The 13,404-nt window shown below is 46.4% G+C and overlaps 2 protein-coding genes across 3 annotated transcripts; both read left to right on the plus strand.

Moving 5' to 3' along the window:
* Nucleotides 1-1,309: 1,309 nt before the first annotated feature.
* Nucleotides 1,310-7,028, plus strand: LOC102718586 (heterogeneous nuclear ribonucleoprotein 1-like). Of its 2 annotated transcripts, XR_001551284.2 has the most exons (4): nt 1,310-1,660; nt 1,851-3,132; nt 3,925-4,127; nt 5,656-7,028. XR_001551284.2 is itself a non-coding variant. In XM_006661787.3 (2 exons), the coding sequence occupies exons 1-2, from the start codon at nt 1,439-1,441 to the stop codon at nt 2,994-2,996; spliced, it is 1,368 nt and encodes a 455-aa protein (XP_006661850.2). In that variant the 5' UTR covers nt 1,310-1,438; the 3' UTR covers nt 2,997-3,415. The 2 variants fall into 2 exon arrangements, 1 of the variants encoding a protein (XP_006661850.2); XM_006661787.3 differs by lacking the exons at nt 3,925-4,127; nt 5,656-7,028 and having other exon boundaries at nt 1,851-3,415.
* A 956-nt stretch (nt 7,029-7,984) lies between these two features.
* On the plus strand, nt 7,985-11,714 carry LOC102713856 (protein unc-13 homolog). The gene is made up of 4 exons (XM_015841534.2): nt 7,985-9,480; nt 9,561-10,037; nt 10,116-10,302; nt 10,380-11,714. The coding sequence occupies exons 1-4, from the start codon at nt 8,083-8,085 to the stop codon at nt 11,333-11,335; spliced, it is 3,018 nt and encodes a 1,005-aa protein (XP_015697020.2). The 5' UTR covers nt 7,985-8,082; the 3' UTR covers nt 11,336-11,714.
* Nucleotides 11,715-13,404: the final 1,690 nt, after the last annotated feature.

Raw genomic sequence — 13,404 nt, forward strand, 5'->3', positions numbered from 1 at the left:
CTAAACTTTAATCTTTGCATATGGTTAGGTCGTATGGCTAGTACCCTTTTACGTGTGAGATAATTAGCTTCCTTACCAGCAGACTGTCCAACTATATTCTAACATCCATATTTCACGTGGGCCTTAAGCAGCCGTATAGAAAAATAGATCACTTTGAGCCCCCAAGAGTCATCGATAAATCTTAACCATTGGTTATTTTGATTTTTTTCTAAAAATATATTAGCTTCTCTAAATCAGTAAATGGTAGAAAATGTGGCCCGTCAATGCACTTTATTATTGTTTCCATGCTTAGCAATGCATTCAAAACTGGGTGGTTCAAAGTAGGTAAGATTCATTCATTCATGCAAAATCTTGACCTGTAGAAATCCGCTGTTTCAAGGATTTGATTTAAAGAACCACGGGATTTGATTTAAAAATGGATGGTGGGGATAGGAGAGTATTACTTTCAAACTAAATTTGGCTCTCTCACAAGCCCTACGTTATTAATTTTAAAAGATTAAAAGATAAAAAAGTTAGAAATTCTTATGATGGTCTATGAAAAGATAAGCATATGCATCTGTCTATCAAATCTAGTATAGGGTGACAATAACAGAGTTTTGATGGTACAATAGTCCCAAAATTAGAATTTAATAAATACCCATAGGTACATGTCTAAAGCCTTAGTTAGTTTCTTTACGACTTAATAATAGTTTTGAAACCTGCAATTGAAAAAAAACATCAAGTTGTACTCGGATTTGAATCTTAATTGTGGTATTTCTAGGGCTTGTTTAGATAAATGAATAGATGCTATATTGTACGTTGAAATATATAGAAAATTATATACACCGATTAATGGATAAATCTAATCAATCTAAAATATCTTGTATTATGAAACAGGGTGAATAACTTATTAGCACATGATCAATTAAGTATTAGTAAAAAAATTATAAACTTAGTTAATATGATTTTTAAATCAAATTCTCTACATATTTTTTAAACGCACCGTTTAACAGTTAAAAAAATATATGTCTAGGAAATGACCGCCGAACAAAGCCTAAATCCAAACTAACAAACACAAGGTTGATATATTAAACCGATTACGACGAAACACGTGATTTGATTTTTAAAGAGGATTTTTGAAGTGGGTCTAATTTCACACCAAATTCGGCCCATACAAGGAACATAAAGTAAAAAAAAAAACCCGGAAAGGCCCACAGAATAGAAGGAGGAGACCAAAACCCGGCCCCACCCTCCCCCTCCTCCTCCTCACGCGCCCTAAAATATCCCCAAACCACCCCCCCCCCCCCCCCCCCCCCCCCCCCCAACCCCTCGCTCCCCCGTCCACCCCCCCCTCCAAATCTCCGCCCAAATCCCCCATTCGCCTCTCGCCCTCGCCCTCCCGCACGCGCGAGAGCGAGCGAGAGAAGAATCCGAGAGGGAGGAGGGAGGGAGGAGGGGGATGGAGTCGGATCAGGGGAAGCTGTTCATCGGCGGCATCTCGTGGGAGACCACGGAGGAGAAGCTACGGGACCACTTCGGCGCCTACGGGGAGGTCTCCCAGGCCGCCGTCATGCGCGACAAGCTCACCGGCCGCCCCCGCGGCTTCGGCTTCGTCGTCTTCGCCGACCCGGCCGCCGTCGACGCCGCCCTCGTCGACCCCCACACCCTCGACGGCCGCACGGTGAGTAACCCCCCCACGATGGAAACCCTAGCGGCGGCATATTCGCCTGGATATTCTCCTCGCCCCCGGGCACGGCCCTATCGCGTGCACCGGTAGGTGGTGCTGCGGGTGATTAGGGTTTGGGTTTGTTTGCGCCGTGGATTCTCTCTCTCTCAACTTCGTCCTTGTCTTTGATATCCTTATTCCTTAGGTGGACGTGAAGCGGGCGCTGTCGCGGGAGGAGCAGCAGGCGGCGAAGGCCGCCAACCCTAGCGCGGGGAGGCACGCTGCTGGTGGCAGCGGCGGCGGCGGCGGTGGGGGTGCGGGCGGTGACGCCGGCGGTGCCAGGACGAAGAAGATCTTCGTTGGCGGCCTGCCCTCCAATCTGACGGAGGACGAGTTCCGGCAGTACTTCCAGACCTACGGGGTTGTCACCGACGTCGTTGTGATGTACGACCAGAACACGCAGCGGCCCCGGGGGTTCGGGTTCATCACCTTCGACTCGGAGGACGCGGTGGACCGCGTGCTGCACAAGACCTTCCATGACCTGAGCGGGAAGATGGTGGAGGTGAAGCGGGCGTTGCCCAGGGAGGCGAACCCTGGTTCTGGTGGTGGGCGTTCCATGGGAGGTGGAGGTTACCAGAGTAACAACGGGCCTAACTCTAATGCTGGAAGCTATGATAGCAGAGCTGATGCTAGCAGATATGGTCAGGCACAGCAGGGTAGTGGTGGTTATCCAGGTTATGGTGCCGGTGGATATGGTGCTGGTGCGGTTGGATATGGATATGGGCATGCGAACCCTGGAACTGCTTATGGGAATTATGGGACTGGAGGATTTGGAGGTGTTCCTGCTGGGTATGGTGGACATTATGGCAATCCAAACGGACCTGGTTCAGGTTACCAGGGTGGTCCTCCGGGAGCAAACAGGGGACCATGGGGTAGTCAAGCTCCATCTGGTTATGGCACTGGGAGTTATGGAGGTAATGCAGGGTATGCTGCTTGGAACAACTCTTCTGCTGGAGGCAATGCACCCTCTGGTCAGACTGCTGGTGCAGCTGCAGGCTATGGGGGCCAGGGTTACGGCTATGGTGGATATGGTGGAGATGCATCATATGGTAACCATGGAGGATATGGGGGTTATGGAGGGAGGGGAGATGGTGCTGGCAATCCAGCTGCTGGCGGTGCATCTGGGTATGGTGCAGGTTATGGAAGTGGGAATGGTGGTTCTGCTTATCCAAATGCTTGGGCTGATCCTTCACAAGGTGGAGGATTTGGGGCTTCAGTCAATGGAGCTGCTGAAGGGCAATCAAATTATGGCAGTGGTTATGGTGGTGTGCAACCTAGGGTTGCTCAGTAAGCAAGACCATTAGAGAATCTATGAGAAGAGCCAGCAAATTTGGGCAGTCTATGTATGTTGTGTTACTCTGGCCCCTCTGGTTGCTTTTGGCTTCTTGAAGATCACTCATTTGCTGGTTTAATCAGTATTTCTTCGGGTTGGAATGCTTGAACCTTTTGCGGCTTACTACTAGAACGTAGTCAATAACTAGCTTCTAGCTATTATATGAAGTAGCTGTATCTTGAGTAATGCTTTATTTAAGTTTAGCCTTATCTATCGGTGTGCTTTGTCATGAGTGGGATTTGAGGTTGCTTTGTCTCTAGTTTAAAGCTAGAGTAGCTTCACTACTTATGGACAAAAAAACTATCTAGTTGTAATTTTATTCTACAGAATCATATGTTTGTGTTTGACAGTAGTATTTATGCTGGATCGTGCTTTACTTATATCTGAAATGTTCTATCTTTGGTTGTTTCTCTCTGGTGCCGTGCTGGACCATGTGCTCTAGTCACCTTGCAGTTAAGGTGTTATGTCGTATTATTCCATAACATTGATTGTTTGTAACAGATGACAATTCTCAAACTTCTATGCAGTGCTAGAGGTTTGATACTGTAGCTGCTTCTAGCAGTACGTCAGGTGTAGTGCAACTGCTTTTTTATGCTGGAATGATATAATATTAAAGTATGTGGTCAGGATACAAGTATGTTGCTGATATTTGGTGTGTAGATGGATAAACAAGCATAGTAGAGGCAAACAATTAGCCCTACCTGAGAAGCAATAAGAGCATATTAGCAGCAAGTTGGTAGCACCAATTTATAAGGTAGTATAGATACAGAGAAGTCTGTGATGCTACTTGATGAATGACGTACAGGTAGAAACCATAGAGTAGAATACTCCAGACATTTGGCAAGCAAAATAATTGTCCTTCCTCGTACATTTCCTTTCTGTACAGGTTGGACGAGATGCCATTCACTCTTAGAGCATGTCCAAGTGGGGGCTTGTGAATCAACTGCCTGAGAAACAGCAGAGTCATCAACTGATTTTACTTGATGGGCTGATGAGTTCCAATCTCTGAGGCATTTGACACAGAATGCAAGCATCTTGCTTTTAAGCGCCTCATTTCTGAAGGATCTTGTGCTGTGCAACAAGATGGTGGTATGTGGAATCAAGTTTCATTTTCAATTTTAGAGAAAAAACTTTTCACCATGGTACTTGTACCAGGAATGCTAAGATAATATATATTAGTTTTCCTTGTCGATATAGCAAATGATATATTCTGGTTGAAAGAAAGTCTTACCAGCTCACTATGGGATATATCAGGTTTTTAGTCAAATCTTGTTAATTTTGGCCAGTATTTCCATCCCCAATGTAAGTTGACAATTATGATCAGTTTAGTAAATAATAATAAACCAGTAAATTTTCAAAATTATAACTGCAAAACCTTATGTTTATTTTTTTCCTTTTTACATACACACTTGCTAGTAAGGAAAGTTGAGTCATGGAGACAAACTAGTAAGGAAAGTTAAGCCATGGAGATGTGATAACAAAAACATCATTCAAATGTAACTAGAGGTGATGCAAATTTTAAAAATATATTTTATTGCCCTAATCAAATGGTTTCTGACGAGTTAATTCTTTTCCCTTTTCTTTCTTTACTAAATCGATGAGCATGATTTTACTTGTATCGACATATTAGAATGATGTTTAAGTTTTTGGGAGAACTGGAAACTTAGGATCCAGTAGGTTCCAAAAAAAAAAAATTGCTTATGCACCCAATAAGCCTGGGTATCATGTTCATTACTCAGCTATACCTTGCACAGTTGGTATTGTGGGATTGATATAAGTGGAAAAATAGAAAATACCAGTTTATTATGACATACTTATATGTTCAATGTAGATTAAAATTCAAGCATTTAATTTATGGTTCCAAATATTTATATACTCCAATGCAAATTTATTTCCTTGCTGTGTTATAGCACCTACATTACTAGCCAATGCATATTATCTATTATAGTAAATAGAATTATATATTTCTTCATATGGAATATTGTTTGCTTTATAGATTAACATATATGTTCCACACATATATACCCTTAGAATTGTATAGTGCATTGCTTTCCACTTACTGTTTCTCAACTTCTAAACTATTTCAGATCAAATGATCAATGTTTTTTACCCTTTGCAATCAGTTTCACAACATCATGTCAGCACCCTTGTTAAATTAGAGGCACATTTGAGGTTATGTAGTTCTGTTTTGTGATGCAGTTAGATTAATCTAAATTTTTAATTGATCTTTATTTTCATTTGAGAAAGAAAACAGTTACTTGCCTGTTGGAGTTAGCTAGGTATTTAGGTAAAACATACTTTCCTGTTACTTGCCTGGCAGGGCTTGCAAAGATCTACTTGTACACTGCAGATCGATCTGATGCACCAGTACTTGGCTTTAGAAATGATAGGAACCACACTGATTTAAGATATAAGAGCATGTATTTATCAGTTGAGAGAACAAAAGTACTGTGGCAGTAGATTTAATGGCTAAGCTTTGAGCATGCTGTTGAACATTACAACTTATATGCATCCACTTATATCTAAACCTATAAGTCAACATATAAACAGGCAAAGCACAAATGATGTCGTAATTATGTGCTTATGCTGTTACCAACTAATGGATTTTCATATTTAGGGTTGTGGGAGAAGTGAGGACTGAGGAACTGAGGAACAGTATGTTCTGGAGGGAGGAGACGGTGGTTTCTCCATGCATAGTATTATTTTTAGAAGATTTGGCGAACAAGCAGAGAAGATAATGAGTAGCAGAATATCTACACGCATTTTTAATCCAGCATGAGAATCACCAAATATATCCCACCATATGTGTTATCTCCTTAAGAAGAAAACATAGACAGAGATACACGTTTAAAAGTTGAATATCAGCTTTGCATTTGACTATTTCTAAAAGTGAAAAATATACAATCTTTTTGAGAGAAAAAATTATGTTAGTGCATCTCAGATGTTTGACTTGATTAAGATCTGAAATACTTTAGACTTCATTTAGATAAATCTAGTTGCTCAGTCCCATAAAAGTACATGCAGTGTTTGGGGACGTGATGTGGCATATTATCATATAACCAAATTGCTTTATATCTTAACCGTAGAGCTCAATCACTGGATTTTCTACTGTACTACCACAGATATTTGGAAATGACCAATTACATTTCCATTTGATGAGAGCATCGTTGATCTTTAATTTTTAATAGTCTATTTATGCCATCTCTTAGATTTTATTAATAGCTTTGGGGAAGAAATAATATAACTTATTTTCATGGATTCTCATCATATTTTTTGATCTGTTGCTGTTATGTTTTCCTCTGTAGTAAACCTGATGAAAATAAGAAAATTGGAAACTTGACTGGATATACCACATATAGTGGAAAGTGTTATTGATAACTGCACTAGTATCAAGCAATCTTTATGCAGCAAATAAAGTTAGCCCAACTTTTGTGATATGCTTTTACTCATGTATTTGAAATAACCAATCATTTGCAGATCTATTATCATCATTCTATTAACCTCTTTGAATACCTCGTTTTCTTGAAGTCAATGCAATGGAATATGCCTCCCAGATTGCTGAAAGGTCATCTGCAAATACACCAAAAGTAAGATGATTGTAGCGGCCATGCATATATGATGACCACAAGACTTGTGCTTGTCCAATGTATTTCGTTCTTAATGGAGATCCTCACACCAGCGTTGTGACTTTATATTGAAGGACCAGTTGTTTGAAGCCATTTGATGCCCTACCTTACAAATTGTTGATGGAATGGTTCAGGCGTTTGTCGACATCAATCTGGAGATGTTTGTTGAGCTCATTGCATGACAAGTTAATAAATTATATTGAATATGATTTCTTAGAAGTAACATTGGGATATTGCCAGAAAATGTTGGTCCTCCTACACAATAGGAGTAACATTGCTATGCTATACCAGTTGTGAAATGATTTATTTGTCGTCATAATGAAAGCCTTGTCATTTTCTTCCACAGAAATGGAAAATGCCTTTCTTGTGAATATAGTTGGGTTTTTTGTCTTCTAATTCCTGAACCTGAGATCTGATAACCTGAGATCGAAACATCACAGCTCATAAAATAATCGGTTCATGTGTACTAGAAACTAACAAAGAAATTGCTCTGCCGTTTGCAAAGCAGTCAGCAAGGAAGGTGAAATATATACCTTTTCAGATTTTTCATCGGATTATTAAAACGGATTATTTGCACTACTCTTCAATATATTAACACGCACCATACCAATTTACTTTAAACCGCTCATTTTGAAGTTATTTGTTAAGTCTATTTATCAAAATTTTCAATTTATCTTCATAATTAAATAAGTATTTCCTTCGATGCTTTATATCGATTATAAACTCCTTTAAAAAACACAATGGTGGATCGAGTCTTGCGTCTCACTTCTTACCTTGATTTTTTTACAACTACTTTACATCCTTTAATGTTAAAAAAACATTCTACATATTATTAATATATTATTTTAGCTTAGAATACAAGTTTACCATGTAAAATCACTTCTGGATGAAAGTTTGAAAAATAACTAATTTTATATGTAGCTTTTGGACAGGTATTTAGCTAGTTATAACTTAGTTTGGGTATGTCTAAGTCAAATCTAACCAAGTTTAATTATAGAAAAATATATTAACATCCACAATACCAAATTACTTTAATTAAATCCATCATCGAATATTTTGTATAGTATATCTATTTTGTGTTAAAATTATTGTTATATTTTTTATATAAACTAGTTTAAAACCGAAGAGGAGGGAGTTATTCTTAGCTATAATCGACTCAATAATCTCAATGAAACGTTAAAAAGAGAGAGAGAAAAAACAGGCTGAAACACGAGTTGGAATTCGATGGTTCGGCTGCAGCTCCGGCACCGAAATAGCTCCCCCTCCATTTGGGCTCTCGCCTCCCTTCTTGGGCCGCTTCTCTCCTGGTCTTCGCGCGTCTCCCCGCCTTCGCCATCGCCCGCCCGAAGGGGCTCGCTGCGTGCTCGCTCCGCTCGTCGCTCCGTCGCGTCGCACGGCCGGCCGGAACGACGGGGGAGATGGGGCGTCACCAGCGCTCGCGCTCCGCGTCGCTGAGCTCCTCGGCGACGCGGTCGTCGGACGTCACCGAGCTCGACTTCGCCGCGGCGGACCTCGGCTGCCCCTTCGGCCGCGTCGACGCGCTCGGCCCCGTCGAGCTCCGCGAGACGGCGTACGAGATCTTCTTCATGTCCTGCCGCTCGTCGTCCGGCGGGAGCGGGAGCGGGAGCGGCGGCGCGCGTGGCGGGGCGGCGGAGGGGGAGGTGTCGTCGCCGGTGGCCGCGGCGAGGGCCGGCGCGGCGGCGGCTGCGGCTGCTTCCATGGGTGGCAGCCGCGTCAAGAAGGCGCTCGGGCTCAGGGCGAGGCGGCTGTCGTCGTCGGCGCAGCCGATGATGGTGCGCACGCTGAGCCAGACGTCGGGGCCGGCGTCCCCCGGCCGCGGCCGGCGGGCGATGACCTCGGCGGAGATCATGCGGCAGCAGATGCGGGTCACCGAGCAGAGCGACGCGCGGCTCCGCCGGACACTCATGCGCGCCGTCGTCGGCCAGGTCGGGAGGAAACCCGACACGATCGTCCTCCCACTGGAGCTCCTCCGGCAGCTGAAGCCGGCGGAGTTCGCCGACGGTGAGGAGTACCACCAGTGGCAGTTCCGGCAGATCAAGCTCCTCGAGGCCGGCCTCATTCTCCACCCATCCCTCCCACTCGACCGCCTCAACTCCGCCGTGCTCCGCTTCCGCGAGGTCATGCGCGCCACCGAGATCCGCGCCATCGACACGGCCAAGAACTCCGACGCCATGCGCACCCTCACCAACGCCGTCCACGCCCTCGCCTGGCGCTCCGGCGTTGGCAGCGGCGGCGGCGACGCCTGCCACTGGGCCGACGGCTACCCTCTCAACGTGCTCCTATATGTCTCCCTCCTCCAGACCGTCTTCGACCAGCGCGAGTGCACCGTCGTGCTCGACGAGGTCGACGAGCTCCTCGAGCTCATCAAGAAGACGTGGCCGACGCTCGGGATTACCAAGCCGGTGCACAACGTGTGCTTCGCCTGGGCCTTCTTCCAGCAGTACGTAGTCACCGGTCAGGTCGAGCCGGACCTCGCCGCCGCCGCCCTGGCAGTGCTCGCCGACGTGGCCGCCGATACCAAGCAGCAGGGGAGCCGCGACGCGGTGTACAGCAAGGTGCTCCTCAGCGTGCTCGGCGCCATGCAGGAGTGGTCCGAGAAGCGGCTGCTGGACTACCACGACAGCTACGAGAAGGGCATCGGCGGCGCCCCCACCGAGGGCATGGAGATCCTGCTGTCGTTGGCACTCTCCGCCGGCAAGATCGCCGCCGACCGGGATGCCGCCTGCGCCGCCAACTTCGCCGGTGACCGCGTCGACTACTACATCAGGTGTTCGATGAAGAACGCCTTCGCCAAAGTGAGTTCTTGGACCACACATTGTTGTCACACAATTTGCCGCGTTAATTCATCTTTGTTTCGATTTCATGTGATTTTCAGATACTCGAGAGTGGTATGGGCGACGGCAACGGCGACGGCGACGGCGTGGTCTTCGACCGCGACGACGAGCCGGGCGTGGTGCTGACGCAGCTGGCGAGGGACACGGAGCAGCTGGCCATGGTCGAGCGGCGGAGCTTCAGCCCGGTGATGAGGCGGTGGCACCCGGCGCCGGTGGCGGTCGCGGCGGTCGCCCTGCACGGCTGCTTCGGCGTCGTGCTGAGGCAGTACCTCGGCAAGGTCACCATCCTCACGGAGGAGCTCGTCCGCGTGCTCCAGGCGGCGAGCAGGATGGAGAAGGCCCTGGCGCAGATGACGGCGGAGGACGCCGCGGACTGCGCCGACGACCGGGCCAAGGCCGTCGTCGGAGACATGGAGCCCTACGAGGTGGAGTCCGTCGTGATGGGCTTGCTCAAGGTGTGGATGGACGACAAGCTCAAGATCGCCATGGACTGCCTTACCAGGGCCAAAGAAACCGAAGTAATTTCACCGAACACCTTGACGATGCCAAACTTCAAAATTTCTTTCTCACAAATGTGCTGCTTCTTGTGCGTGCAGAGCTGGATACCCAAGTCCAAGGAAGAACCTTTCGCCGGATCGGCGATCGAGCTGATGAGGCTGGCTAAGTATACCGTCGACGAGTTCTCCGAGATCCCAGCGAGCGCGAAAGACGAGGTGGTGCAAGACCTCGTCGACGGCCTCGAGGCGATCTTCAACGAATACATCTCCTTCGTCGCCTCGTGCGGTAAAGACGGCAACGTCGTCGTGATATTTGTAGCGTTCGGATCGAGCTTGTGACACGTCGGAGACGTTTTGTAACAGGGTCGAAGCACAGCTACGTTCCGCCGCTGCCACCATTGACGAGGTGCAACCAGGACTCAGGCTTCTTCAAGCTGTGGAGGAAGGCGGTGATGCCGTCGTGCCAGGCGCCGGAGGGCGGCGTGCACGGCGGCGCCGTCGGCGGCGGCGGCGGGTCGCACCACGTCCCGGGGCCGTCGATCAGCCGCGGCACGCAGCGCCTGTACGTGCGGCTCAACACGCTGGAGTACGTCGTGACGCACCTCCACGCCGTCGACAAGTCGCTGAACGCGGCGTCCCACCGCCTCGAGGGCGCGCGTGGCGCGGCGCAGTCGGCGGTCGCCCACGTCGCGGAGGTGGCGGCGTTCCGGCTCGTCTTCCTCGACTCGCGCCACTCCTTCTACCACGGCCTTTACCTGCGCGGCGTCGCCGACACGCGGATCCGGACGGCGCTGCGGGCGCTGAAGCAGAACCTGACGTTCCTGGTGTCCGTGCTCGCCGACCGGGCGCAGCCGGTGGCGGTGCGGGAGGTGATGAAGGCGTCGTTCGAGGCGTTCCTGATGGTGCTCCTCGCCGGCGGCGGCGACCGGAGCTTCACGAGGGCGGACCACGCCATGGTGGAGGAGGACTTCCGGAGCCTGAGGCGCGCGTTCTGCACGTGCGGCGAGGGGCTCGTTCCGCAGGAGGTGGTGGCGCGGGAGGCCGAGACGGCGGAGCGCGTCGTGGAGCTCATGGCGCGGCCGACGGAGCACCTCATCGACGAGTTCGGCCACGCCACGTGCGAGTCCATCTCCGGGGAGCGCGACGACGACGGCAGCAGCGGCGGCGGCGGCTCCGGCGGCGCGACGCCGGTGCCGCCGACGCCGAGGCAGTGGGACCCCGCCGACCCGAACACCATCCTCCGCGTGCTGTGCCACCGCGACGACGAGGTCGCCAGCCAGTTCCTCAAGCGCACGTTCCAGCTCGCCAAGCGACGGTGATGAAGGCGTCGTCTCAAGCTCATCAGCAATGGCGCCTGCCCACCGGAGCTGAGCAAGACGGTAGCTACACCTCTAGATTTCGCGATTTTGCAGTTTGGAAGAATTAACACCTCATCGTCTCCATGAAATTAACGAACTGTAATGTGTAATCCCCACACAAGTATGAATATCTAAAATTTTCTGGCACGGATTTGAAAGTTTCAATCTTGTGCCATTTTCACTTCCATCACAACGAATCAACCTGCAATTCGCAAACGACAAGCCAATATGGCGCGACCGCTCGTCGTCTTGTCCTGTATTCAAATTTAAACATACATTTAAATTTTCTGCAATTTTTTATGAGGGTTTTCTTGGCTTTACTGTGGTTATAAGTGAGGATGTATTTGGTTAAGATATACCTAGATAGAACATGGCCATTACCTTTTTGGTCTGTTTACCTTCCAAGGTGGAATATGGCCACCACTCAAAAAATATTCATGGGAGATGATGGATATATATCTAGCTTCGAGCAAATATTTGGCTAAGAAAATAGCCACTCAAGTTTTAGTTTTTTTTAGATAAAGGTATTTTTTTACCTGGCCTCTATATCTAATTGGACATATGCAGTTATTTTAAATTGGAAAGTTAGCCTCCCAATCAGCCCAATATGAGCTCAAGCTAAGAAATAAGTAGGGGACTATCATTTTTAGTCGGGCCTTATAGAAGTTAAAGACTTGTTCTTTTGCTAGAGGACGTTTTGAGATTCATAACGGTACACAACTTAGGTTTTGGGAGGACCGATGATCGAGCGGTCAAGATGCAATTAGAGTTAAGTTTGCCACATTAGATTTTGTAAATATTTTATAAGGATTTGTTTGTACAAGTATCGCTTTCCATATCTTTACTCCTTAAAAGATGAGTTGTATGTGATGGTGTGTTTTACACCCAACTTCATCAAGATATTTTGTAGCTAGATATGTATAAAAGTTTGAAACATTGTGTTCAAAAAACTACACTCATTTTGGTTTGATGCCCTGGTAGTGCCAAATGTTGCGCAAGTTTTGGCACAGCAAAACATCTGATTGGGTAGTGTTTATCACCTCCATCTTTTCGCTTTTGCTAACGCTTACAAGTCAAAATTAAAAATTTCAAACTTAAATTTAAAGTTGATTTTATGGTTTGTCCACCGAAGTTCATTTGCTAGCTTTGGCTTTTATATTGATGAGAATATATATAAAAAAGTTTTTTTTAAATTATTTTTCATTTGCAAAATACCGGTTGGCTTTTTCTATGAAAAAGGCTAACGATAACCCCCTATAAGTTATGTTAGTATTTGTGCCAATAAGAAACAAATATTTGGGTAATGCCAAAAATATTGGTAGGCAAAATTTTGAAGGGATATTTGGTTTGCTACCCTATCAAAATTCTCGTAGGGTAGGGGTAGCAAACCAAAATGGCCCTATGGTCTTTTCACGAATGTACATAAGTTTTCTGACTAATCTAAGGTGAAAGTACTATAGGACTACTTGGCTAGTATAGTCACTTAGCCACAAACATCGACAAGATATATAATCATGTTAGCATCGCCATTCTCTTGCAGCGGGTATTAAGTGTTTCTTTTTCATTTTTCTTTTTCCTTTTCTAACATGATGGCCTATCTCTTAGTTGGGAGTTAAGAATTGAAGTCTTAAGAAGGAAAGGACTTCTGATGCATTTGATTGATCAACCATTATGATGAGATGGACAATGTCTTCAGAAAGCTAAGCTGATAGAAGCTTGAGTATATGGCCACGGTGTGGAGAATCAAGCTGGTTAAATCAGCTTTGTGACACTTTTCATCAGCATAACTATTCACCATCTTCTAGTTCAGGTGGATATGCTAATGCGAAATTTTATGATACTTAAGAAGTACCTAAAGATAACTAATACCTAAAAATACCAAGTTTTTACGCTAGAAAATATAATACCTTAAAGAAACCTTCTCAAGTATGGTAAAAATATTCTTAATGAGAAATTTTAGTACTATTAAAACAATGCGTTTTGAATGCATGTTTAAGAAATCAGAAGTGCTTGCAGAGAACGTCCTGCAG

Source organism: Oryza brachyantha, chromosome 10 (assembly GCF_000231095.2).
Source record: "Oryza brachyantha chromosome 10, ObraRS2, whole genome shotgun sequence".
Taxonomy (NCBI): domain Eukaryota; kingdom Viridiplantae; phylum Streptophyta; class Magnoliopsida; order Poales; family Poaceae; genus Oryza; species Oryza brachyantha.

What these genes read in the sequence shown, in the direction of transcription:
- LOC102713856 (XM_015841534.2), top strand. Translation starts at nt 8,083, where the DNA reads ATGGGGCGTCACCAGCGCTCGCGCTCCGCGTCGCTGAGCTCCTCGGCG. An exon ending in TGAAGAACGCCTTCGCCAAA is followed by an intron (nt 9,481 to 9,560) that starts GTGAGTTCTTGG and finishes TGTGATTTTCAG; the next exon opens with ATACTCGAGAGTGGTATGGG. An exon ending in CTCCTTCGTCGCCTCGTGCG is followed by an intron (nt 10,303 to 10,379) that starts GTAAAGACGGCA and finishes GTTTTGTAACAG; the next exon opens with GGTCGAAGCACAGCTACGTT.
- LOC102718586 (XM_006661787.3), top strand. Translation starts at nt 1,439, where the DNA reads ATGGAGTCGGATCAGGGGAAGCTGTTCATCGGCGGCATCTCGTGGGAG. An exon ending in ACACCCTCGACGGCCGCACG is followed by an intron (nt 1,661 to 1,850) that starts GTGAGTAACCCC and finishes CTTATTCCTTAG; the next exon opens with GTGGACGTGAAGCGGGCGCT.